Raw genomic sequence first — 23,182 nt, forward strand, 5'->3', positions numbered from 1 at the left:
AAACCAGCAGTTGGGGAATGGTTGGGAAAGGGGTTGCTTGATGCCCACTCCCACAGGGACATCATCCACGCCTACGCCAGACCTTTGAATGACTTTACCCCTGACGAATAGGAGCAGCAAAGAGGCCAAGCCGCGAGTATGATGCAGTTAGACTGATGTTAGGCCCGTATCTCCAACCTGCGATTGAATTCTACTATCGTTACGCTGGCTCTAACAGACAATGGCGCGCTACGCAATCCAAAACCATATCTTTTGCAAGACTGTCCACGAATCGGTCAGCATCCTGGAGTGTCTCCGTATAACTTTCAAGTTCATTGGGACTCACAGTTCTTCGGCACCGGCGGCACATCGTTAGCACAAAGCTCATCCATCTCCTTCTTCCCCGTGACGACATCAATATCTTGCACCGGCTTGGCAAATTGGAAATAAGTCCTCGACCAAAGCTTGTGGCCGATGTACAAAACCAGAAAAGCGGGCAACGTGATGTACGCTGCCAGGAAGTCCTTGTAGTTCCACTTGCCGGCTACAAAGACCTGGAAGCCGTTGGTGAGGGTAAGTAACGACACGATCAGCAGGTTGAACCATGTCGCGTACGGCTGCCCAAACGTCTTGAATGGCAGTGTGTCCAGCAGGCCGTTATAAGACAGGGCGGCTCTGAACCGGAGGTACTAACGGATAGTCAGTAATGATCTAAAACACGACGGGGCCGGAGGCGATCAACTTACGGTGATCATGACAACGATCCACCCGATAAAGCCCGAAATTGTCGAGACATTCATGAACCAGGCGAACACCTGCGCGCCATTCTCGGACACGTTCAGGTACGCGAGCAGGCCGACAGCCCAGGTGGCTAACACTGCCATGTATGGCACGCCGCGCCGCGTCGTCTTGGTAAAAATCCGAGGAGCCCTGTGGCAGAGAGAGTTAGCAAAATGACAGTTGTTGGGCACAGCCGACGTGAAACTCACTGCCCCGTTGCTGCCATGCTAAACAGAACGCGCGAACCCGAGTACAGAAAGGCGTTCCCCGCCGACCACGCCGACGTCAAGATTGCCGCGTTGATGACGTGGTTAAATCCATGGATACCCGCGCGCTGTATGCCGATGACCCAGGGGCTGGCGTTTGCGTTCGACTCGGGGTTGAGCAAATTTGGGTCGGTCGACGGCACAAGGGCGCCGAGGATCAAGCTGCTTACGCCGTAGAAGACGGCGAGGCGATAGAGAAACCGACGGGCGGCTTTTGGGAGGTTGCGGCGTGGGGCAACGGTTTCGCCAGCCGCGAGTCCGACAAGCTCGGGCGAAGTGACGAAACTGAAGCCTGCGCGCTGTCCCCAAGAGTTACTTTGGTCAGCTGAGGCAATGTGCAACATCTGGGGGTTCTTACAATGAATGCAGTCCAGTAGGCGAGGAACCTACCGGTCGACCCCGTCGACATGTATTCCTTGAAAGCACCGGGATCGTTCCAATAGGTGAAGCCAATTGCCTGGTGATTTGGCGCGCCACCAGCCATGATCACAATGCCCATGATGATTAGGCCGATGATAGTGATGAATTTTATGCTGGCGAACCAAAACTCGGCCTCGCCAAACACCTCGACGGCGATGATATTCAGGGCGAGGCAGACAACCATGATGAGCGTAATCCAGACGCCGCTTGGGACGGGCGAGTCCCAATAATTGAGCAAGATGGCGCCTGCCGACGCCTCAGCCGCCAAGAGGATGGCATACGCATACCAGTAGTTCCAACCCAGGGCAAAGGCCAAGCTCTTGTCGACGAAGCGCTCGGTAAAATAGGGAAGTGTAATTCCCTTAAGTGGAAGGTAGCCTTACCAAGCCAGTCAGCAGAGTTGTGCCGGAAGAGGGAAGGCAGCGTTCTCAGCAACAAACTTACAAGCTAGCCTTGGGACCAAGCCAGTTAGCAGAGTTGTGCCGGAAGAAGGAAGGTAGCATTCAGCAACAAACTTGTGATACTACTCACTCGGCTATGACGTTCATGATGATCCAGACGACAAGCATCATGGACAGGTAGCCCAGCCAGAGCGGCGCGGGCCCCGTCAGAGAAAGGATCAGGCCAGATCCGACGAACAGGCCCGTTCCGATACTGTCCCAAGGCCATGTCAGCGGTCAGAGCCGGAGTGAGACAGGATGAACCTACGCGCCACCCAGGGCCAGAAACTGGATGTGTCGGCTCTTGAGGCCCCGCTGCAGCTGCGCATCGGGGGAGAGCGAAATGCCGCCATCGATGACAACGCTATCGGAGTTCTGGGCCTCGTCGGCGACCCAGGTTTGTTCGTCCTTCATCTTGAAGATTTGGAGAGTTGGCTGGACAGGAGCATCAACGTCGGGGGCAAAGCGTAGTGACTATAATAAATTTCCGAGATCGCATCGGACTCTCCGCCCTTCCCAGTTTATCTCGTGCTGACCCCAGGTCCACAGTCTACAGCGGATTTGATAGGCGTAATGCGTCTGGGGAAGCGGGAGTTCACCGCGTCAAAGGTTGGCGGCTCTTGACGGTCTTGTTGGATCCGTTAGCGGGTGTTCTGGGCCTGGTGAACTTGGAATTTTCCAAAAATCGGTGGCGCTTCGGGTTGCTTAACGGGAATTACCCTTATTCCGAGGATTGTCGATCCACTCTCAAATGGTCTGGCAGTGCAACGTTGGCCTTTTGCTAAGTCATCTCAGCCGCGGCTATCCGAAGGCCTCAGAAAGGCATTGAGATGGCTTCAGGGGGTAAACGCAAAAAGGGAGCATTTCGGTGGAGTTACCGTGCTGGGTTGCACCTTGTTCATGTTGCGTCAACTTGCGTGTGTTGAAGGACTTAAATTCTCAAGTTCTCCGCGTTCTCGCTAGCGGCTGACTAGTCCGATGCCTCGCCCGAGGGAGTCAAGTGCCGTGAACAGACGACACGAACTACGGGGTTTTGCCAGGGCACTGCCATGGCCAATGGCTCTAGCTATGAACTGAAGGATTCCAGAAAATTCGTGGTGCTGCACTGCTGAGTTTGGAGAACGAGCTGGGGTTCGAGGTTTTCGACCCTAGTGCAGGGTTTGTTTCTCTGCCGTCGTCACGTCGTGGGGTTCGTCTCCGCAAATCCGCCGGTGTGTCTGACTGGACCAGGGACTGTCTATTCCAAGATCGGTAATGTAGTCCCAGATCACGTATTTATAATGTCTCTGACTATCATTTACGGACGACATCAAACGATAAGTACTGGCATGCCTCACGAAGTCTAACCAACTCCTTGACCGAACCAAGGACTCGTTCTGCTTTGCGTGAGGTGAGGGACCGATAAAGGGCCGGCTGGCAGTTCAATTAGGGACACAGCTGAGCTCGAGCTGAGTTATTCGTGCAGAAGTGATAGGATAAAAAGTACCTATCAGTGAAGGCCTGTCTTGTTGTTTTCCTAGACCAGCACAGTTGGTTGGGCGGACTGGAAGGTGCCACCGCCATCCGTGGGCAATTGAGTCACAGGTTCCCCTGCTGCAGGCCACATCCCCATTTATCATAAGGCAATTTCCCCAGTCGACCAGGTCTTGACAACGGCCTGACATTTGATCTCGACATTCAGCCTCTCATTTGGCAACGCAGCGACTTGCACGCACGTTCGGGTCGGGGCCTTGCTCCGGTCCGGCCAGACCTTGTTCCACTCAGCGTTCATAGCAGCATAATCGGCCTTCATGTTGGTCAAGAAGACAGTCGCATCCACGACGCTCTCCAGCCCGCACCTGCCGCCCGTAGCGCCTCGTATGATGGTCCCGATGTTCCTCAGAACCGCCGCAGTCTGAACCCCACAATCGAGGACGAACGTCCCGTCAGGCTTTTCCTCGCAGCCTTCGAAGGTCCCATCGCTTCGCCTGCTGGACGTCCCTGAGACGAATACCGTCCTGTCTGTGTTGAAATTGTCAATGAGGCGTGCGTGCACGTAGTTAGCGAGCCCCGGGGCGGCTCCCGGGGCCAGATAACCCCATCCGTTGCGACATGCCATTTCGCTGCTTTGCGTTGTGCCCATGATGCAACAGACCGCCGCGGAACTGCGTATTGAGATCGAGAATGACTGTCGTTTTAAGAGTCCGGTATTTAAATGGATTTCGCAGTTGGCTTTGTTACACAGATAAGCAACTGACAGAAATGAGGTAGGTGTCGCTTCGCTTCAGCAGTGAGGCGGGGTTTCAACTCACCGTCTTACTTGGCCCGCGGAGCCAGCCTACTGACTCACTGAGCTACCGCTTCTCCTGATTCTACGATGATACGAGGAATTTGCCAGCCCGCCGAGCCCGGCATCCCACGCGACCTTTATTTGGCTCAAGCCGGAAGGACCCTACACTCGATGGGTCTTGCTACTGTAGCTATACGGATCCCCGCATCCGGCGCCGTGCCCAGGCCCCGTGTAGCCCAGTTATCCGCTATCCGATCCGCGTTCCGCAGTTTGCCGAGTCAGTGCAACGGCAACTACTGCACGTTACCGGTACCAGCCATCAAACAGGTTGTTTGACACTCTTGCAACACCTATACCGGCTGGGCGGTTCGGTTCCCGTCGGCGTGAGTTGTGATAACAGCAATGCTCCAGCCAGGAACCACTTTGCTATGCCTCCAGTTCACGGTCCACGCCGATTTCTTCGCCGCGCCAATTCATGCAACAGTATATTTTATATGAGTTGCCATTCACAGGATAGCACATGGCGCTTGAACTCGTCGAAACTCTAGATTCCCTCTGGAGTTGTGACACGCTCGACAAGGCGACCTCGTTCCTGCACTCTCGGCCACAGCCGTTTTGTCTCCCCAATTATGTGAGGGGTGAACTAAGCGTGCCGCATTCGCCTTCGACCCAATTTTTCGACTCTTTTGAGCCAAAAACTGGTTCTATTCTCTGCAGAGTTCCATGCACACAGCCCGATGAGGTTGATGGAGCAATTCGACATGCCAGGGCTGCCTTTCCGACCTGGAGCCGGACCTCCCGTGCGGAAAGATCTCGCTATCTCCGCCGTGTGAGCGAGTTGATGCAAGAGCACCGTGAGGTGTTTGCAGTCTGGGAGAGCATTGATCAAGGAAAGACACTTCAAAGGGCAAGAGTCGAGGTGGATCGGGCAATCTCAAACTTCGCGTGCGTCATCCATCCCATGCTTCCAGTGCTCAACTTGGATTCATACAAACCCCAGCTATTTCTCGACATACATCCTCCACGAGCAGACAGCGGCGCGTATGATTGACGGAGTCGCCCTCACCTACGAGCACCGCTCCCCAGCCGGCGTGATGGCCCTCATCTCGCCGTGGAACATGCCATTGTATCTTCTGACCTGGAAAATTGCTCCATGTGTTGCCTTTGGGTGCACAGCAATTTCCAAGCCCAGTGAGATTACCAGCATGTCTGCTGTTCGTAAGTTTCGCAACCAGTGGCTTGCTTCCTGCTTGTAATTTAGGCTCACACTATGCAGTCTTGAGCATCCTCCTCCGCAAGGCGGAGCTCCCCCCGGGAGTTGTGAACATCATCTTAGGGGACGGTCCGACGACTGGCGCCGCTCTGGTTGCATCACCACTGATTGACGGTGTCTCGTTCACAGGGGGAACACAGACTGGCATCGATATCCGCCGTGCAACCGCTCATCAAATTAGGAAACACTTGTCACTCGAATTAGGCGGCAAGAATCCTACCCTGGTATTCGCAGACTCGATGGCCTCTTCCGCCCGAGAAAAAACCGTCCAGGTTGCCGCGACTGCGGCTTTTGAAAACCAGGGCGAGATCTGCCTCTGTGGTTCTCGCATCTATGTCGAGTCTGCCGTATACGCCAAGTTTGTTGACGAGTTCGAAAAGTATGTGGCCGAAAAGTACATTCTCGGGCAGACTGTCAGCGCGGTGGCCAGCCTTCAGCACTACAATAAAATCAGGCGCTACTTACAGCTCGCAGTTGAGGAGAAGGCTACGTTCCGTTTAGGAGGGGTTCCTCCTCCTTTGGACAAAGAGAGCAACCAAGGCTACTGGATTGTGCCTACCATTCTCACCGACGTGGCTCCGGAATCTGCCTTGCAAAAGGACGAGATATTTGGCCCCGTTGTGACCATTGCTCCATTCGAGGACGAGACGGAAGCGGTGCGACTTGCTAATGACAGTGAGTACGGGCTCGCCGCTGTGATACTTACCACCGATGGGGCGCGAATGAGGCGCGTCGGAGAACAGATTGAAGCAGGGATGGTGTGGGTTAACTGCTGGCTCGTCCGAGAACTGGGAACGCCCTTTGGCGGGATGAAGAGCAGCGGTATTGGCAGAGAAGGAGGCCAGTACTCCCGAGATATATTTACAGTAGTCCGCACATTGCATCTGCCGGCCTAGAATTCCAAAATCAGAGCCCGGCGTTCTGCAGACAAATACTGGAGATTGAAATGCAATACACCAATATTGATTACCAGCTAGATCGGTAGCTCTCTACCAATTTGACGACGGAGCCGGGCGCAGTACCCCGGTTTCAGCCGGGACTGGCCCGGCAGCGGTACGGCAGCGTACGGCCGGGCGGATGCATGAACCAATCACAGAGCGGTATCTACATCCGTTCCGTGGATCCGCCTTCCGCACCCGGCGGAGCGGATCTGGACGGCTTAGACAAATGAGTGTCGGACGGTACGACATATACTGTGACATCATGTTGACCCTGTACCACGATGATAATGTTGAATTGCGTCTGACGGTGAACACCCAGAAGTGTAACTCCTTACTCCTCTCCTCTGCTCCGCGAAAGACATCGCCCTTGACCTTCAGTAAGTCTATCGTGCCCTCGATAACTGTGGGTATCTAGCATTCAGCACTCATAACGGTTCGAACCAAACAGAATGGCACCACACTCAATGGAAGACACGCAGCGGCCTTGTTGCTGCTCCTCCGTTCCCTCGGACTCCTCAATCAACACTCTCAACTCCGTGTCGTCCTCCACAGGCTTCGAAGGCGGGTCAGATTCTTGCTCCACCCTTCCCTCCCCATCACCACCGCTACACCCGTCCTCTCAAGACAACCCAGCATCCTCCCTTTACCGAATCGATCTGCACACCCACATCATGCCCCCCTCCTTGCCGGACCTGGCCTCCCTCAGCCCCAGCACCCCGGAATACGCGTGGCCGGCCTTGCGCCCCACGGCCGACCGCGCCGAGACGGGCGCCGTGGACATGTACGTCGGAGACACCTTCTTCCGGCGAGTAACGCGATCGTGCTACGACCCGGCAGCGCGCGTGGCCGACATGGACGCGGCCGGGGTGGACGTCCAGGTGCTCAGCACAGTGCCAGTTCTGTTCTGTTACGACGCGCCGGCGGCGGCTTCGGCGGCGACAGCAGTACTGGCGCGGGTCCTCAACGACCACATTGCGGCCGTGTGCGCGCAGTTCCCGCAGCGTTTCGTGGGCTTGGCTACGGTGCCTCTACAGGACCCCATTGCGGCCGTTCGGGAGCTTGAGAGGGTTATGGCGCTCCCCGGCATCCGCGGCGTGCAGATCGGCACGAGTGTCGAAGGTCAGAGTCAAGGGGATGGGTCTGGGCCCGAGACGGTCATGCTGGATGACTCTCGGCTCGAGCCGTTTTGGACAGCGTGCGAGGAGCTCGACTGCCCCGTCTTTGTCCACCCGCTCGGGTACGCGCTCACGGGGGAGAACAAGGCGCGCTGGGGTAGGTACTGGGCGTCGTGGCTCGTGGGGATGCCGTGCGAGACGGCGCTGGCCATGCACGCGCTCACTGCCGGCGGGGTGCTGATCAGGCATCCGAGGCTGCGTGTGTGCTTTGCCCATGGCGGCGGGGCGTTCCCCGCGCTGCTGGGCAGGATCCAGCGCGGGTTCGACTGCCGACCGGATTTGGTTGCGACGCGGGCGTGTGGTGTGACACCGACGGAGCATCTCAGGGGGGAGGTGCCCGCGTTGAGCCCGTCTTCCGGGGGATTGGAGGATCGAAGACAGAGCCAGGGACACGGTCAGGGGCAGATCTGGATCGACTCCCTGACTCACGATCCGGATTTGCTGGAGTATGTTCTTAAAAAGTTGGGACCGGGCGGCCCAGAGCGGATCGTGCTGGGGAGTGATTATCCTTTTCCTTTGGGCGAGGTGCCCGTTGCTGGCAAAATGCTCATTGAAGACGAGCGCGTCAGGCAATTCTTGAGTCTGGACGAGGTGGCGAGGATTCTCGCGGGCAATGCTATTCGGTTTCTGAAGCTTGGACACGAGTTTGAGGACCGGTTCGGGATGCGGCTAAGGGTCGTGCAAAGTCGGATGCAGTCAAGGGGCTTGTTGCAGAGTCCAAGGTCAAAAGCTGAGGGAGCTGGCTGGGGTGGCTTTCATCGCGGAGTGCCAGTCATGCATGAAGGTAAAGTGCAAGATGGAGGGAAATCATATGATGCGAAGGTGAGAATTGTCGACGATGACTGGGAGCTGTCCTCGATCAGCCACAGCTTTTAGTCTGGCCAGAGTTGAGATTAGTGTGTCCTTTTGGAGAATTGGGATGCTCGTTTTGGCTCGATTGCCACGGCGATTGGAAGAGATAACAAGTTGAAGTTAGTTCCTGGGTTCAGTGGGTTGAGTGGTTTCGGTATATCTTCAGACAGCATCGATACCTACTACGTCCCTTCCAATACGGAGGAGCTACTGAATGGTTCAGTCTCATGCCCTCCTCAGTTTCAAGCCTTCAGTATCTCAACACACTCTATTGGATGAAAGTGTCATATCTTCCCCCTGGCTTGGCCTCCCCGTCCATTGTATCGAATCTGATCTGCAATTTTGTCGGTGGCCAGTCCGTAACGCCCAGCTTCCTCGACAGCACACAGCACAGTTGATCTAAGTACTGTCCAGAAAGTACTAGTATGTTGCTAGGCGAGGGTTTTTAGGAAGGAACAAAGGAACGGTTGAAACTTCTGTTTTCATACGGGCCCAGGCCCCAGGGAGAGGTTTCTTGTTACTTCTTCTGGTCACTGAACAACCCTCTTGGAATTTTTCAACCTCTCAATCGAATCACCCAGCTACTCAATGTGGATTCTCAGTTTTCAGGCCAGCAGCATCCACCTCTCTTCCGAGACTAGGAATCGAATTGACCCTATACCGACTACGGATCGAGCTCCGGTCATCGGCCCATCTGAACCCCGCTTTATAAACCTGCCATTAACGTTAATGATCTCCGATTATCTTATCAGATCATCTCCCATCTCCGAAGCCACTCAATCTGTTGTTATTACGGCCAAGTTGCCCAACTTTTCAAACCACATGCATTGTGGAGCAGCAGGCGAGAATACGCGAAGGGTAACACTGCATTCCTTCCCAAATCCTATCACTGTTCCACCCCCGTGTAACTGAAAGTACCGTACCTAGGTACAAAAACACATAACTCGCGCGACATCATGGCCGCTGCCGCTCCTGCTCCCGCAACCCTTTTCACCAACGGCCGCGTCTTTCTCTCCGGCGTCGAGCCAGGCACCAACGCCGGTTTGCATCGCCAACCGATCTTTGCCGAGTGCATCCTCATCCGCGGCTCGCAAATCGAGCATGTCGGTTCCACATCAGACGAACCCATCACCGCCGCCCTCGCTGCAGGATCTTCTGCCGTGGCCGTGCACGACCTGCAGGGCAAAACCGTCCTCCCGGGTTTTATCGATGGCCACATGCACTTAATGCTCCTCGGCCAGGCGCTAAACAAGCTTGACCTCGGCCGGTGCAAGTCCCTCGACGGCATCCGTTCCACCATCCGGGAATATGCCGCCGCCAACCCGGACGCGCCCCGCATTCTTTGCCGCGGCTACATGCACCAAATGACCCCCAACGGCGTGCGGGCATCCGACCTGGACGGCCTCGACGGCGAAAAGAACCGGCCCATCCTGGTCGACTCAAAGGACCTGCACTCGACGTGGTGCAACACGGCCGGCATCGCCGATCTCGGCGCCGAGGCTTGGGCCGACGTGCCCGGCGGCATCATTGAGCGCGACGCCGACGGCAGGCTGACGGGCGTGTTCAGCGAAGCCGCAAACATCACCTACGTCTGGCCCTACCTTGCGCGTGTGGCGTCCGTGGACGAGCGGACGACCGCCATCAAGGCCGCTGTGAACGCGTACCACGAGGCCGGGTACACAGGGCTGATCGATATGGCCATGGATGAGGGGAGCTGGGAGGCGTTGCAAACGCTGCGGGCCGCTGAGGGAACCATCCCGATGCGCATCGCCGCGTACTGGCTTGTGAAGCCGTGCGCGACGAGCGAAGAGACGCTGGCGCAGGTTGAGCGCGCCGTCGAGTTGGCGCGGGAATACAACGCGAGCAGTTCTCCGGATTGCCGCATTGTCGGCATCAAGGTCATCTGTGATGGGATTATCGATGCGTGCACGGCCGGCCTATCGGAGCCGTATTCGCACAATGGGCACCTCGAGGTGCCGCTGTGGACGGCCGCGCAGCTAGAACCGGTCGTCCGCCGTGCTGACGAGGCGGGATTGCAGGTCGCGCTGCACGCCATCGGGGACGCGACGGTCACCATGGTCGTGGATGTCTTGTCGAAGTATGCGAGCCCGAACCGACGGCCACGGGTGGAACATCTCGAATTGGCGGGTGAGCAGGACGCTACCAGGTTGGGGAAGAACCGCATCACCGCGTCCATCCAGCCGGTTCATGCCGATCCGGCTATTCTGAGGGCCTGGCCGCGGCTGCTGGGAGAGCACAGGTGTGGGAGGGCGTTTGCCTATCGCGAGTTTGCGGACCTCGGCGCACCGCTTGCCCTAGGCAGCGATGCACCCACCGCACCCCACGCGCCGTTAGGCAATATCTACGTCGGGACGACGAGGAAATCATACCGGGAGCCTGACATGCAGACCACGGTCAACCCGCATTTTGCGCTGGGCCTGTGCGAGGCCGTGGCTGCGGCCACAGAAGGCGCTGCATACAGCTGTTTTGACGACCATAGGATAGGTTCGCTGAAGAGGGGGCACAAGGCGGACTTTGTCATTGTGGATATGGAGTGGGATAAGGAGAAGTTGATGGCAGCAAAGGTGACGCAGACGTGGTTCGATGGGAAAAGAGTATGGCCCGCGCACAAATAGGGGCTGGCTGGAATCATTCTGCGAGGTCAATGAATTGAATCGCCCTAAAGTGCATTACAGTACCTCCTCATTCGTAGGGGTAGTAATGCCGCGGCCAGATATTCATCGCCGTCTTCAACCCCCTTTCCAGCGGCAAGCCAGCATGAACCGTCCGCCAATCTCCGGTCCCATTGTTATGCAGGTTTATCCAGAAGATGGCGTTGCCAGCGACGGGCCTGAACGCGAGCCCCCCATTCTCGTGCTCTCTCCACAGCGGTTTCGCCTTCTCGTCATCCTCTTCTTGCTGCTGCTGCTGGCTCCGTGTTTGCGTTTGCCTCCCACCCTGCCACGCTGCCTCGCCCCGCGGACTCGGTGGTGCTATGGGCCTGGCGTGCGGGAAGTGCGTCTCCCCTCCCGTGCAGTTGTCCTGCAGGATGGCGAAGAAGCTGGCCACGCGGTTCCACTTGCGCTCGCCGTCGGCCGCCCACTGCGGGTAGTCGAACCAGTCGTGGTGCACATTGAACCGCTGGCCGGACGTGTACCGCACCAGCTGCGGCGGGCCCATCTCATCCCATCCGTCGCGCAGCATCGTGCCCATGAAGTTGCGTGCTCGGTTCAGCACGCACACGACGGTCGGGTCGTCGCGCGGCAGCCCCGCCGAGCTCGACGTCCGGTCTGATGTTTGTTGTTGCCGCCCGTGCTTGGTCACCTGGGACGGGGCAAATCTGGGTTCGGCGGTTTCGAGCAGTGAAGCGATCTCGATGGGCGTTATGAGGTCGTGGATGTAGATTATCAGGGGATCGAGCGAGACGAGCTCGGTGCGGTATGAGTGCATCGTGTCGCAGACGAAAGGCGTGTTTGCTGCTGACTCGGTCCTGTTCTTCAGGAAGGGGAAGGCGAGTGGGTAGTCTGGCACCGGAAAGTCGCCGATGAAGGACGCCAGTTTTGGAGACGGAAGGCTTGAGAGGTATGGTATGCCGATGCCAACGAGGAAGGCGCCGATGGAGACGACGGTCATCTTTGCTAAGCCACCGGCTGCCATGTTGACTGTCGAGTTCTTCGTCAAGTTTGGACTACCCCTTAGCTAAGTACTAACACTGCAAACAGGTTGCAGGCTGCATCCTCCAAAGGAGAAGGAACTAGAGGAGGTGGCCCTGTAATATCATGGTGCGTGCCAGACTTGGTGACACTGATACCCTCCTTGGTCATCTCGTTCAACCAGTACTGAGTGCCCTTAACCCAGGAGCTTGACCCTCCGAGGATCAGATGTTAGTTGCTAGGCGAAGCAAGAGCCGATGCTCTCTTGTGGCCGTTCAAGTCAAACGTCTGCATGATCCCAGGGGCTCGTTGGAGGGTGTCGCAGGGATGTGACTGGCTCGGGAAGCATAGCCGTTACCGTTGCAATCATGCCCTCTGGCCATTGGATGGCCGGTCAGAGATGAAGCCCAGAAACGGTTAATATCCCGGGAACCCGTTAACGACGTGTGGGTGCGCCGCCCAGACTGGAAAATGCGGAGGCCGGCCTAGTCCCGTCCGGGTATTTCGGAAGGAGATGGATCCAACGCCGGCCTTGGTGCTCCACCTACCGCCTTCTTGGCCGGCATCGCGCGTCTTGGCCTGCTCCTGACCGGGTTTTCCCCCAGCGCCATGGTAGAGGCACATGTGCCTCACAGTTTACTTGGCTCAAGAGGAATGTGGGGTCGTCTCCTCGGATGCATACAAGTTACAACTCCAGGATGTTCGGTATGCTTTGAAATCAACTGTTGTAGCTGAATCCTTGAGACCGTGAAAAATACCTACCTGAGGTAAAAGTTACTTTGGTGGGCATATTCCATTACTTACGCCGCAACTTTGCTACTCGGTCTTGGAGCGGAGAGAGTTCCGGTATCAGCATTGTCCTAGGCTAGGAACCCCCGGCGTCCCCGACAAAGACACAATAGCATGGAGTGCATTGAACAAAGAATGGAGGTTAATGGATCCTGAATGAATCCTATTTCGAGAACTACTATGGTCCTACTAATTTCAGCCAGGAACCCTCCCATCACTTCAAATTGTCGAGACGGCATGTTATGGTACAGTTCATGATTCAAAATGCGGGATCGTCATGACATAAGACTCAAGAGACGGACAAGACACCGCATGTTTACTTCATATAGACCTGGCGCTACCTTGCCTCGGAGAGTTCTAACTGGTAGGCGAGGCGCTATGAGCAGACTACATGTACGGAGGCACACTACTATAATGGCCATGGAATGCGCTCGGCTGGTCTGATGTCTTCGTTTTTTGAACTTGGCTTACAGTAGAGGGTTGACAAGTAGGTAGACCATGATAGGAAAATTCCAATAGATTGAATAGAAAGAGCACAAGGTTAGTATCTATAACACCTTCGTTACGTACTACTAGTACTGAACTCGGGTCGGTTTAAGCCCGGTCTATTCGTACAGGTAGACTCCCAATCTCCATGGATACTGAGTCCAAATGTCCAGATAACTCTCAATCTAGAGGTTTGCTGGCCTTTTTCACTGCATTCAAGATGCTACTTATTGTTCTCCACGGCGATATAGACACTTGTGGTTTTGTTCAATGTTTACATGCCCTATTTCCGTGCGAACGCCACTGCAGCCACATACGCACTCCAAGGGCTCAGGGAGGCGTCCCCTTTATTCCATGCCTCGCCTCCGAACAATGAAGGAGACGTGTATAGCAAGTGTCCCGATCACTCGGGTCTCGAAGCACCGTGGCGTTCTAGAAAACTGTCGAGTATGTCAGGTGATTTCTTTGTTCAGATTTACTACGGCCGTATTGTTGGCTAGGAGCTCTATTGTTGGCTGAAAACTCTATTGTTGACTAGGAACTCTATTGTTGGACGGGGAACAATAGGTATGTCCGCTAGAATATCACACTGTTCCAATAATTCCCAGGCTTGATGGAGGAGGAAGTAGGGATATCAACATCTATAAAAATGCAGATCGTGCCCTCGTGGCCTACGTGGTTCTCATCAAAACTCAGAATCACTTTCAGAAAATACTCTCGACTGAAAGCGGCAAGACTTTGATAACTTTTCAACACCATCATCATTGGCCCCGGGCCATTCTCAACTCAACCTCCTGTGGCAAGCCCCTGAGTGGGTAGACCACCATCAAGATGGCGCCAGCGTCATCCAAGGAAGCCGTCCTGAATCTGGGTGCCATGGCGGCCACAGTAGTCGCCTTGAATTCCCTCTTCACCCGGATGGCAGGCGGTGACTCCTACCTCTACGATTTCTTTTGGCTCTTTGCGTGGCGCTACCTGCGCTTCTTCGTCAACTTCATCGCCTTTTGGTGCTACTCCCCTTCACCAAAGCCCAAAGGTGAGCCCACCTACCTGCCGTCCCGGGACGTTACAGTGGTGATCCCAACCGTCGACCCCATGGGGGCGGCCTTCCTTGACTGCCTCACGTCTTGCGCGGCCAACCAGCCCGCCAAGATTGTCATCATCACGGCCGGCGAGGATCTCTACGCCAAGACCCTTGCCCAAGTGCGCAGGGTCAGGGACCAGTTCAAGGCCACGCAGTTTGGTGTTGACCGCACACAGGCTGCTAGCAAGCGTGCCCAAGTGGCTCATGCTGTTCCCCACGTCGAGACCGACATCACGGTGCTGCTCGATGACCACGTCTTCTGGAAGCCGCAATTCCTGGCTTCGGTTCTCTGCCCCTTTGAAAAACCCAACGTCGGCTTGGTCGGCACCAACAAAGTGGTGCGAAGGCTCGAGGGCCTGACTGTCTGGAGACGCATCTGGAACATGATCGGCGCTACCTATCTCTGCCGCCACAACTTCGAGATTCGGGCAACAAACACCGTCGACGGCGGGGTCTTTGTCATCTCTGGCCGGACCTGCGCCATTCGCACCTGCATCTTGAAGCACCCGGAATTCCTCCGGGGATACAACAACGAGATGTTCTTCTTTGGCCTCCTCGGCCCCATCAAGCCCGACGACGACAACTACATCACCCGCTTTGTCGTCCGCCACGGCTGGGACATCAAGATCCAATACACGGATGATTCCCTGATGGAGACGGTCATTGGCGTTGAAGACCCCTTGGTCAAGAAATACCTTGGCCAATGCAAGCGGTGGGCGAGAACAACCTGGCGATCCAATCCCTGCAGTCTTTTTACTGACCGCACCGTCTGGTCTAGACAGCCCTACTGCGTCTACGCAGTCTATCTCACGTCGCTGACCAACTTCGCAGCCATCATCGACCCGCTGCTCATCTACCTCTTCACGCACTCGTCGGCGTACGTCTCAGCCAAGTCCCTGGCTTGTCTGGTAGGCTGGATTCTGCTAACCAAAGTCCCAAAGATCTTTGCCTATTTCCGCCAGCACCCGCAAGACATCTGGCTGTTCCCGGTCTACGTCTTGTTTGCCTACTTCCACAGCTTCATCAAGCTCTGGGCTCTGCTGACTTTCTATGACTGCGGTTGGAGCGGGCGGCAGCTGAATGACATGAAGGTCAACCCTTGAGCAGCTAACAATACCTCTTTGAGGTATTCAGGGGCCGGGACTTCTAACCGGAAGCCCAGCCAACACCCCATCATTCTCGGGGGCAGACACCGAGCCGGCCGGTGATAGCCGTCGGCATTATCTACTATGGCCACAGGCCAGCGAATGCAACAAGCACGCTGGGGGCCCGATAGGAACTCGAGGAGGTCCTCAAGAAACAGAGGAGGACAATGACAGATTGCTTTGATACCTAGGAAAGGTAGGTAGTATGATTAGGCCAATAGACTGGGCATTTACCGAAACAGTACCATCAATGATAATTCCAGTGATTTCGTGACAAAAGTAAACAACCACTAGTAACTTAAGTCTTGTTGTTTTACCCTAAAGTTGCCCTCGCCCCCGGGGCCACCGGGCGGTCTCCCTTCCCCAACATAATTCATATCCCCTATTAGGTCTCTATATGCGGGTACCTACCTGCATGCTTAATGGAGGAATTACCTAAGCCGTGAGTTACACGTCCGAAAGACATGAGGTAGAGTTGCGCCCATCACAACTTGAAGCCCCTTTAGGTAGGGCTTGAAATTGCGGTGATGGAGGATTAACGCAGTCAATAGGTTGATTCCTGTGGGACTGTTATCTCACCGTGTTATTGATTCTCAGGGCCAGTTTCTTTGGAGATGACCGACTCTCGACAAGATGGAAGGTTATAGAGTGCTCATCAGACCCGACACTGCGCAAGCTCCGCCGCGATCCTCGCACAAAGCTCCTGATGCTCTGCCTCTTCGGCCCGCTGAGAGTCTCCCCGCTCAACACTCAGACACGAGACTGTGACTTGTGTGTACAAGTCGCCACAGACTGGTGGCAGCGCCTCTCTTGCGGCTCGAATCAGCTTCCGTCTCACCTGGAAGTAATTATTGTCCCTATCTTTGCCTTTGTATTTTTTCCAGACACGGTCTACCCGCATCCACAAACCAATCTCGAGTAGGGTAACGCCCAGAGAATAGACGTCGAAGGCGTAACAATAGCGGCTGTAGGGGTATGTACGCTTGAAGGGGTGTTGGTAGATGTCGTTTGTGATGCGACCCTTTACAGGGGTCTTGTCATCGCCCTTGCTATCATCATCCTCATCGTCAGTGGGGGCTAGAGCTGCGCGCGCTTCCGATGCCGCTAGAACTTTCCGAATCATGGACTGATGAGTCGTCATGCTCGTTGTTTAACGCTTGTCTAGCTCTTCGGTTCCCTCTTGCCCGAAGGGTTGTTCCTCGGATTGCTGCCTGTCGCTCAACTTTCAAGTTCATCTCTTCAGTGTCTTCTACTTCGCTCGGTCTCGCGTACATATGGCCGATGAGGAAAGGATTCTCCATGTCGATGTGTTCCGATTTGCGCCCCAGCTCCGGGCCGGACTTGGGAAAAAGGTACAGCGTGCTGCTCCGGATATTCTTGTGCAGCCACCCGCTTGCATGCAGAAAGGCAACGCTGCGCACCAACTCCCGCGCCAGATCAAACCACAGCCCAAGTGCCGGCGAGTGTGTCCAGCTTTTTAGCAACTCAAACATACTTATCGGTTCCCGGATCCTCAGATCATGGACGGGATAGCTTGGCTGCGGCTGACCCAACGAGTTTGGAAGATGGTAAACAAACCCGATTTCCATTTTGTTAGGGAATTCGACTAGGCCCAGAAACTCCAGCGCATGGAGGTGGCGACGAAAGACGGGGAGATGAAGCAGTTGTCCAAGCTTAATGATGCTGGTCCGAACTCGTTGACGATCCTTCTGGTTGAAATCGATATACCCAATCCGCTCAAGGAAGACAGTTTCATTCAGCCGTTGATAAACTGCCGTCTTCTCGGCTTTGGGGTGAGTTTTTAGCTCGTTTGCCCTGATGGAAAGCAGCTCCTTCTCTTGGACGAGAGTTAAAGGTCCCTTGGTCCTTGTGCGGGTGATTTCTTCCCGCAGGTTGAGGAAGTCGTCCAGGGTCTCCATGGCGAGCTGTATGGGTGAAGGATTCATTTCGCTTGGTTCATCCATGTTCTCTCGGCATGCCGGATCAAGATGTTGGGCGGTCTCTTGGGGCAGTCTTGGCTCTTCCACGTTTTGTTGGAATGGAGTGAACTGCTCTGGATTTTGTCGGGGAAGGCCAAGCTGTTCTGTGTCTTGTTCCCCCTCCAGTACAGACGCTTCTGGATTTTGTTGGCGTGACGGATCAGGTACGGGGTGATCTCGCAAGTACGTCGCTACCAGATTGACTGGAAGTTCATCACGGACCGACTGCGGGCCGAGTTGGTACAGTGAGTTGTTGTACTCGACGAGTAGTGCAATCAGGTCTTTGAACTTCTTGCCATCCCTCAGTGCCCAAGTGATTCTATGCTTGTCTCTGACGCGTCCAAGAATCGCCTTGGATTTTTCCTTCATTTCCGTCTTCAGCGCCGTGAGGTTGCGGGTCGGCTCGGTGTAGGCTAGCTAGGCGTCCGTCAGTCGGGCCGCTTGTGTGAGATGGAAATGGACCAAATGGTCTGTAGGCAGTGTAAGGACTACAGACTACTACCGGCAATTGACTCTCGTCGTTTAGCTCCACACTCAGCCCATAGTCATCGTGCAGCTTCTTCCGATCCGACAGTATCTCGCCAACACAATACAAGACGCCGGCGATGCCATGTGCCGCATGTGGATTCTTCTTCAGGTAACGACCCAACTTCGTCTCGGCCGCTTCGGCTTCTTGGAGCCCCGAGTCTGATCTGACATCCCAGTGCCACATCCATGCTCGGAGAACCGATTCTTGAATCCGCAGTCGATGTGCCGTAAGATCGGCATCGCGACCCGCGCCCTTGACATCCGTGAAGACTTTGTAGCAGGTGCTACAGGCCGAGTAAAGACCAACGATGCCGACGACAAGCCCGGCGACTTCCATTATGATTTGTTGCTGAAGGATTGGAGGTTTGATAGGATGAGGGGGTTTCCTGTTGTCTTACGTATTTTAAGGTACCTAGGTATTCGGGCGGTAGTCGCGGCTGAGCAAATATGAGCAAGGCCACGTGCTGAAAATACATATATGGAAACTTCGTTCACCCAGATCCGTTCCTCTCAGATTATTGACTTGTACAAAACAAATCAACCCTTCTTCCCCATCGCCACCCTCAACGCCAAATTCTCAACACTCCTCACCCGGCCATCTCTCCCGATCTCAAACACAAACTGATCCAGCGGATACGTCCCATACGTGACACCCGTTAGAGACACCCACGTGCCACAATCAGTCGAGAACATCGAGTCCGGCCTGCTCGGTAGATTCAAATCCTCAAAAACCCCCTTAAACGCCACCCTCTTACTCCCATCTTCCCTCACCGTCTCCAGCCCCGTCGGATACAACCTAATACTCGGGTCCACGGGCTGATACCCCGCCGACAGGACTACCCCGACTAATTTCATATCCGTCCCGTTACTAACCCAACTCTCCACCCCCAACCCGGGTCTATCACTCTGCGTAGTCAACCGTATCGACGAATTACCCGCCGAGTAGGTGTACTCCCCCGCGTACCGTGCATCAGCCTGCTCCCTCGCAGCCGCCTCCAGCGCAGGGACCATGTGCGTCCCGACAAGGTCGGCAAGATTCCAGTTGGTGTTGCCCGGTATGTTTGGCCCTGCAACAAGAATGGACAAGCCCGCGTCGTAGTCCGGTAGCAAGACGAGCAGTGAGGCGTAGTACCCGATGCGGCCGGCCTTGTTGTACGCGTCCACGACGCGCTTGCCGTTGGCGCCGTATGATGACAGTGGGATCCGACGGACACCCCACGGGTAGCCCACCCCTGCTATCAGTTCCGAGGAGTAGGATGCGGGTTTCAGCCAGCGTCGGGTTAGGGATGGTGGAATCAGGTCGGAGCGGAGGATGGCGCGGCCGAGGGCGGAGATGTCGGCGATGGAGGAGAACATGTTCCCGGCGCTGTATTGGTGATTGTAAGTCCAAGTGGTCTATTTTTGGGAGGCAGAATCAAGGGTGTGTACTCACGGGTTTTCGTCGCCAAGATGGTAGTTCCATCCTGCTGCGGACAGGTTGCCGCCAGGGATGATGCCCACCTCTGCCGGCGCCGCAGTGTAAAACGTGTGGTTGAGGCCTAATGGGCGCAGGACGCTCTCCTGCATCATCGACTCAAAGCTTTTGCCCTTGATGCTTTCAAGGGCGTATGCAAGGATTTGAAAGCCCGTGTTGGTGTATGCCGGCGTGGTAAACGGGGCGTAGGACGGAGGTGCCTGGAGAAGGCCGCGGAAGAATTCTGATTTCCGTCAATACCTTGCATAGCTCTGCCCTGGAAGCCTGTTCGCCCATACCAGTTCGATTGCACAACGGCCAGGCCCCGCACGGCGGCAGCGTCAGGTCGGAGCTGTTCAGGGGTGGGAACCCTAGGGCCGCGAGCATGCTCCCGTTGAACTGCTGTGTCGTTTCGCCCATCACGGCATCTAACCTCAATCAGAAACTACACTCTGCTCACCCTTATAAGAACGCCGGACGCTCACAGTCTCGTATAGCCCCTGACAACTGTCCCGCCAGTGACCCGATCGTCACCTCGTCCCACGGGACATTCCCCACAGGATCTAACTTCGCTCTTTCCGCCGCCGCCGCGAGTTCTGGCACATACTTCGTAATCGGTTCGTCCCATTTCGAGTCCCCGTCTTGCACGAGCCATGTGTAGATGGTGAAGGTCTTAGTCAGGCTGCCGAGCCGGTACACCGTGTCGGCGTCGACCTTGGTTACGCCCACGGTGGCGTTGCCGTCGTCGGTAGCTGTGAGAGAAGATGCTGTGTGGTGCCAGCTGAATATCACCGGAGTCTCTTGGCTCGTGCTGAACACCTCGATGCTGTAGCTTGTCAAGTTCGCGAGGACAGAGGGTGAGTTGTCTTGGTCTCGCGATCGGAGGGTCTCGGTCAGGTTGGCAATGGCGGCACGTATGGCTCCGCTCCTGGCAAAATTGCGTGGTGGTTCAAAGGTCGGACCCAGCGGAGGGCAGTTAGGCGCCGCCAGGCCGGCTGTGGCTGCGGTGAGGGCCACCAGCAGGAGATGCCCCGTTGCCCACATGGTTCCTCCTGTGTACTAATACTCCCTCCAGGTGAAGCTCGGGCTCGCCGGATGATGCTACCGAGGGTATTCAAGCTATTATGATCAGGAGTTCCGAGGCTTTCGCCAAGGTGCTGCCGCTATCTTATAGAGTGACCTTCCTCAGCTTGACCTGGTTACACCGGGCCACCTGTCCCTTGCATCAGTTATGGGTAGTATCGTGCGGCAGCCACGACGGCAGTCTTCCGACTGACGAGAATCCTGTCCCCGCAGCTGCGTGGTTGGTCAAGACATGCATTCTCTCTCTTGGCTGGTCATCTCCGGAGGTCAGGGGTATAAGCTCCGACCAGAATAGCAAATCTGGTGCAGGCATCCGGGCTTTTGGAAATGCGTACAGATCTGGCCAGCCAAGGCTGCCCTGAATACAGCACATCCATATCATTTACATGCACAATTATTTTTAGGGATATAGCTTCTATCTTAATATCTGTCAGTCCATACAATCCAGCATGCGGAACTGATAATCAAGCACTCACCTCCACAGTTACGAAGGACCAGCACCACGGCCCGGGCCCTAGATTGCAGATCTAGCAATATCAGCCTTCATATTAATAAGGACTCGGTCGGCTAAATCTTTGATATTGCTAGCCTCCGTGTGCGTTGAGTCTCTTTTGATTCCAGGGAGCGCCATCCGGGTAAATCAGATAAGCATCCAGGGAATTTCGTAGAACGCGGGTAGTATCATCGGAAGACCTACCTAACATTGAACATATTCGCTCGACGGTCGAGACATTGTTCAACAGATGCCTGGTCGAGGCTTTTAGCAGATGCAAGTGTATTGTCCTCAGCTAGCCTTAATCATAAACTCATAATACGTGTCTCCAAACTCTCCTAAATATGTCCCCTATTCCGCGTATACGGTCAAGAGGACACCACGGCATCAGGACACAGATTGCAACTCTCAAACAAAAGCCCGTAGAGCTTCCATGCCCATGTCAGAACGCACATGTAGCCTCACATGCGTGTTGATTAGCCCATAGTTAGGCCCGGCGTCAAATGGCTGGACAATCCATACTGTCCGTCGCTTCACCCCCGGAGACAAAGGCTCTGCGACTACTGGAATGAGTGGCCATGGTAAGCCTTTCGAGACCATAGAGGACCGGAAAAAAAAAAAAAAAAATTGGATATGGGTAATACTTGCTCTTGTCTCGTTGTGTCTGCCCAGTGTTCTTCAAGGCCTTCGTTGATTCCCTGTTTTCTTCTTGTGACTGAGAGGAGCTTGCCAGACGATTGGACCCAACATCGGCACCCACTTCTGGGTCGTCCGGCATGGAAAGGTATGAGTGTGGATTCTCTGACCATTGGAAGGTCCCATGTATATCGGACTTGACTATCTCGGTCCGCATATTGGCGGTGACGGCGGGCAAAAGAGAGCCGGGGATGTTGTCGTCTGCGAACCTTGTTCTGACACGGTAGCAGAACGAGGGGACAACTTTCTCTCGCAGCCCGGCCTCTGACGGCTGATTGGAAGCACGGTTGATAGCGATTTTGACGGAGAACTTTGGGCTGTGTTAGCGAGGATCTAGCACGACGTGACGAACGCTTCTTCGTAGGCTGTAGGGAAATTTGAGAGCAGAGAGATGAGCCTAGATCTAGAAAATCCTACACCTCAGAGATTCCCTTGCCGCCGTTCTTGTTTTTGCGATTGAGAACGTGGGTCTTGACCGTTGAGGCTTGTCAAGATCGACTGTTCGGAATAACTGAAACTGGTGGAATGGAACACTTAAGGGACCTCGGGGAGTCGGGGGTAAGGCCAGGAGATATCCCGGATTCTGCGAGTGCGGGTGCTGGATATCACAGCGAGATTTTATTCCAACCCGTCACCCACTGGTTAGATGTCGGACCAATGATCAATTATAGAATCATAGTACAAGAGATGATGGATTCATCGGAGTGGCAGTGGAAACCCGGCGCGCCCAAGGGCAGCTGAGCCGTATGCCAGCGACGGTTTCTAGGCATGTTAGAACAATGGAATCTGCCTAGCGCCCAACTCTGGTACATTGCATACGCTAGAGAGGCTGGCTGATGGTTGCACGATGCATTGGAGATTTGAGACGAGCCGCTCCGATCAAAGCCACCTGAGTGAGACAGGCACCACCGGGGTTCTAGAGCGGGTTAGACTCCGTGCATGATGATTGCGTACCCGCAACAAGGCGTTACCCTGCATGAACTAGGGATACATTGTACTTGTGCCTCTGACAGAATGATGCCGCGCCGTACAAGTATTGTACGTGTAGCCAAGACATGTTGTGATTTGAGCAGGAGTCTCCATTGATGACTTGAGTATGAGAACGAATACAGACGTCGAGACCCTGCAATCAACGTTTCGGCAGAGGCAAGGAATCGAGGCTCATGTAACTTTGTGTATGAGCGAACCATGCCGCGTTTCCAAGGCTTGCGCGCCACTGTGGGGAGCCGCTAGATTTGGGCCAATAGGACGGTGAACCATCGTTTGAACCAGCTGAATCGGGCGTCGAGACCGTCCATGGCCAGCTGAAAACCTGCACGGTGCTGCACCAAGTGCCGGCAGGTTCCGCCGTTCCGGTTCTGGGCAATACGACCAGGCTTCCATCAACTTCACTTCTTG

General features: G+C 55.2%; 9 protein-coding genes across 9 annotated transcripts; 4 read left to right on the plus strand and 5 right to left on the minus strand.

Annotated features, from left to right (window-relative positions):
• Positions 1-228: 228 nt before the first annotated feature.
• On the minus strand, positions 229-2,299 carry N656DRAFT_700665 (uncharacterized protein; the record flags this gene model as incomplete). The annotated part of the gene is made up of 8 exons (XM_064810884.1): positions 229-260; positions 326-668; positions 726-909; positions 969-1,324; positions 1,384-1,823; positions 1,890-1,897; positions 1,977-2,099; positions 2,154-2,299. The coding sequence occupies 8 exons, from the start codon at positions 2,297-2,299 to the stop codon at positions 229-231; spliced, it is 1,632 nt and encodes a 543-aa protein (XP_064674385.1).
• Positions 2,300-3,500: 1,201 nt separating this feature from the next.
• Positions 3,501-4,007, minus strand: N656DRAFT_795075 (YjgF-like protein; the record flags this gene model as incomplete). The annotated part of the gene is made up of 1 exon (XM_064817379.1): positions 3,501-4,007. The coding sequence occupies one exon, from the start codon at positions 4,005-4,007 to the stop codon at positions 3,501-3,503; it is 507 nt and encodes a 168-aa protein (XP_064674386.1).
• Positions 4,008-4,674: 667 nt separating this feature from the next.
• N656DRAFT_787073 (aldehyde dehydrogenase) lies at positions 4,675-6,323 on the plus strand (the record flags this gene model as incomplete). The annotated part of the gene is made up of 3 exons (XM_064816570.1): positions 4,675-5,099; positions 5,155-5,372; positions 5,431-6,323. 3 exons carry the CDS (start codon positions 4,675-4,677, stop codon positions 6,321-6,323), a joined length of 1,536 nt encoding a protein of 511 aa, XP_064674387.1.
• A 102-nt stretch (positions 6,324-6,425) lies between these two features.
• On the plus strand, positions 6,426-8,514 carry N656DRAFT_276485 (uncharacterized protein). Its single transcript, XM_064809091.1, has 2 exons — positions 6,426-6,608; positions 6,688-8,514. Exon 2 carries the CDS (start codon positions 6,818-6,820, stop codon positions 8,417-8,419), a length of 1,602 nt encoding a protein of 533 aa, XP_064674388.1. The 5' UTR covers positions 6,426-6,608; positions 6,688-6,817; the 3' UTR covers positions 8,420-8,514.
• A 561-nt stretch (positions 8,515-9,075) lies between these two features.
• N656DRAFT_276078 (amidohydrolase 3) lies at positions 9,076-11,065 on the plus strand. Its single transcript, XM_064809089.1, has one exon. It carries the CDS (start codon positions 9,352-9,354, stop codon positions 11,029-11,031), a length of 1,680 nt encoding a protein of 559 aa, XP_064674389.1. The 5' UTR covers positions 9,076-9,351; the 3' UTR covers positions 11,032-11,065.
• A 33-nt stretch (positions 11,066-11,098) lies between these two features.
• Positions 11,099-12,052, minus strand: N656DRAFT_765701 (uncharacterized protein; the record flags this gene model as incomplete). Its single annotated transcript, XM_064813427.1, has 1 exon — positions 11,099-12,052. One exon carries the CDS (start codon positions 12,050-12,052, stop codon positions 11,099-11,101), a length of 954 nt encoding a protein of 317 aa, XP_064674390.1.
• Positions 12,053-14,154: 2,102 nt separating this feature from the next.
• N656DRAFT_700942 (glycosyltransferase family 2 protein) lies at positions 14,155-15,510 on the plus strand (the record flags this gene model as incomplete). The annotated part of the gene is made up of 1 exon (XM_064810907.1): positions 14,155-15,510. The coding sequence occupies one exon, from the start codon at positions 14,155-14,157 to the stop codon at positions 15,508-15,510; it is 1,356 nt and encodes a 451-aa protein (XP_064674391.1).
• A 697-nt stretch (positions 15,511-16,207) lies between these two features.
• On the minus strand, positions 16,208-18,453 carry N656DRAFT_842216 (uncharacterized protein; the record flags this gene model as incomplete). Its single annotated transcript, XM_064819024.1, has 3 exons — positions 18,028-18,453; positions 16,825-17,948; positions 16,208-16,601 (listed from the first exon to the last, which is right to left on the minus strand). The coding sequence occupies exons 1-3, from the start codon at positions 18,394-18,396 to the stop codon at positions 16,208-16,210; spliced, it is 1,887 nt and encodes a 628-aa protein (XP_064674392.1). The 5' UTR covers positions 18,397-18,453.
• Positions 18,454-18,596: 143 nt separating this feature from the next.
• On the minus strand, positions 18,597-20,556 carry N656DRAFT_701108 (beta-lactamase/transpeptidase-like protein; the record flags this gene model as incomplete). Its single annotated transcript, XM_064810918.1, has 4 exons — positions 18,597-19,425; positions 19,492-19,756; positions 19,812-19,900; positions 19,985-20,556. The coding sequence occupies 4 exons, from the start codon at positions 20,554-20,556 to the stop codon at positions 18,597-18,599; spliced, it is 1,755 nt and encodes a 584-aa protein (XP_064674393.1).
• Between the last annotated feature and the right edge of the window lie 2,626 nt (positions 20,557-23,182).

This window comes from Canariomyces notabilis (genome assembly GCF_033297395.1).
Source record: "Canariomyces notabilis strain CBS 508.74 unplaced genomic scaffold N656scaffold_2, whole genome shotgun sequence".
Classification (NCBI taxonomy): Eukaryota; Fungi; Ascomycota; class Sordariomycetes; order Sordariales; family Chaetomiaceae; genus Canariomyces; species Canariomyces notabilis.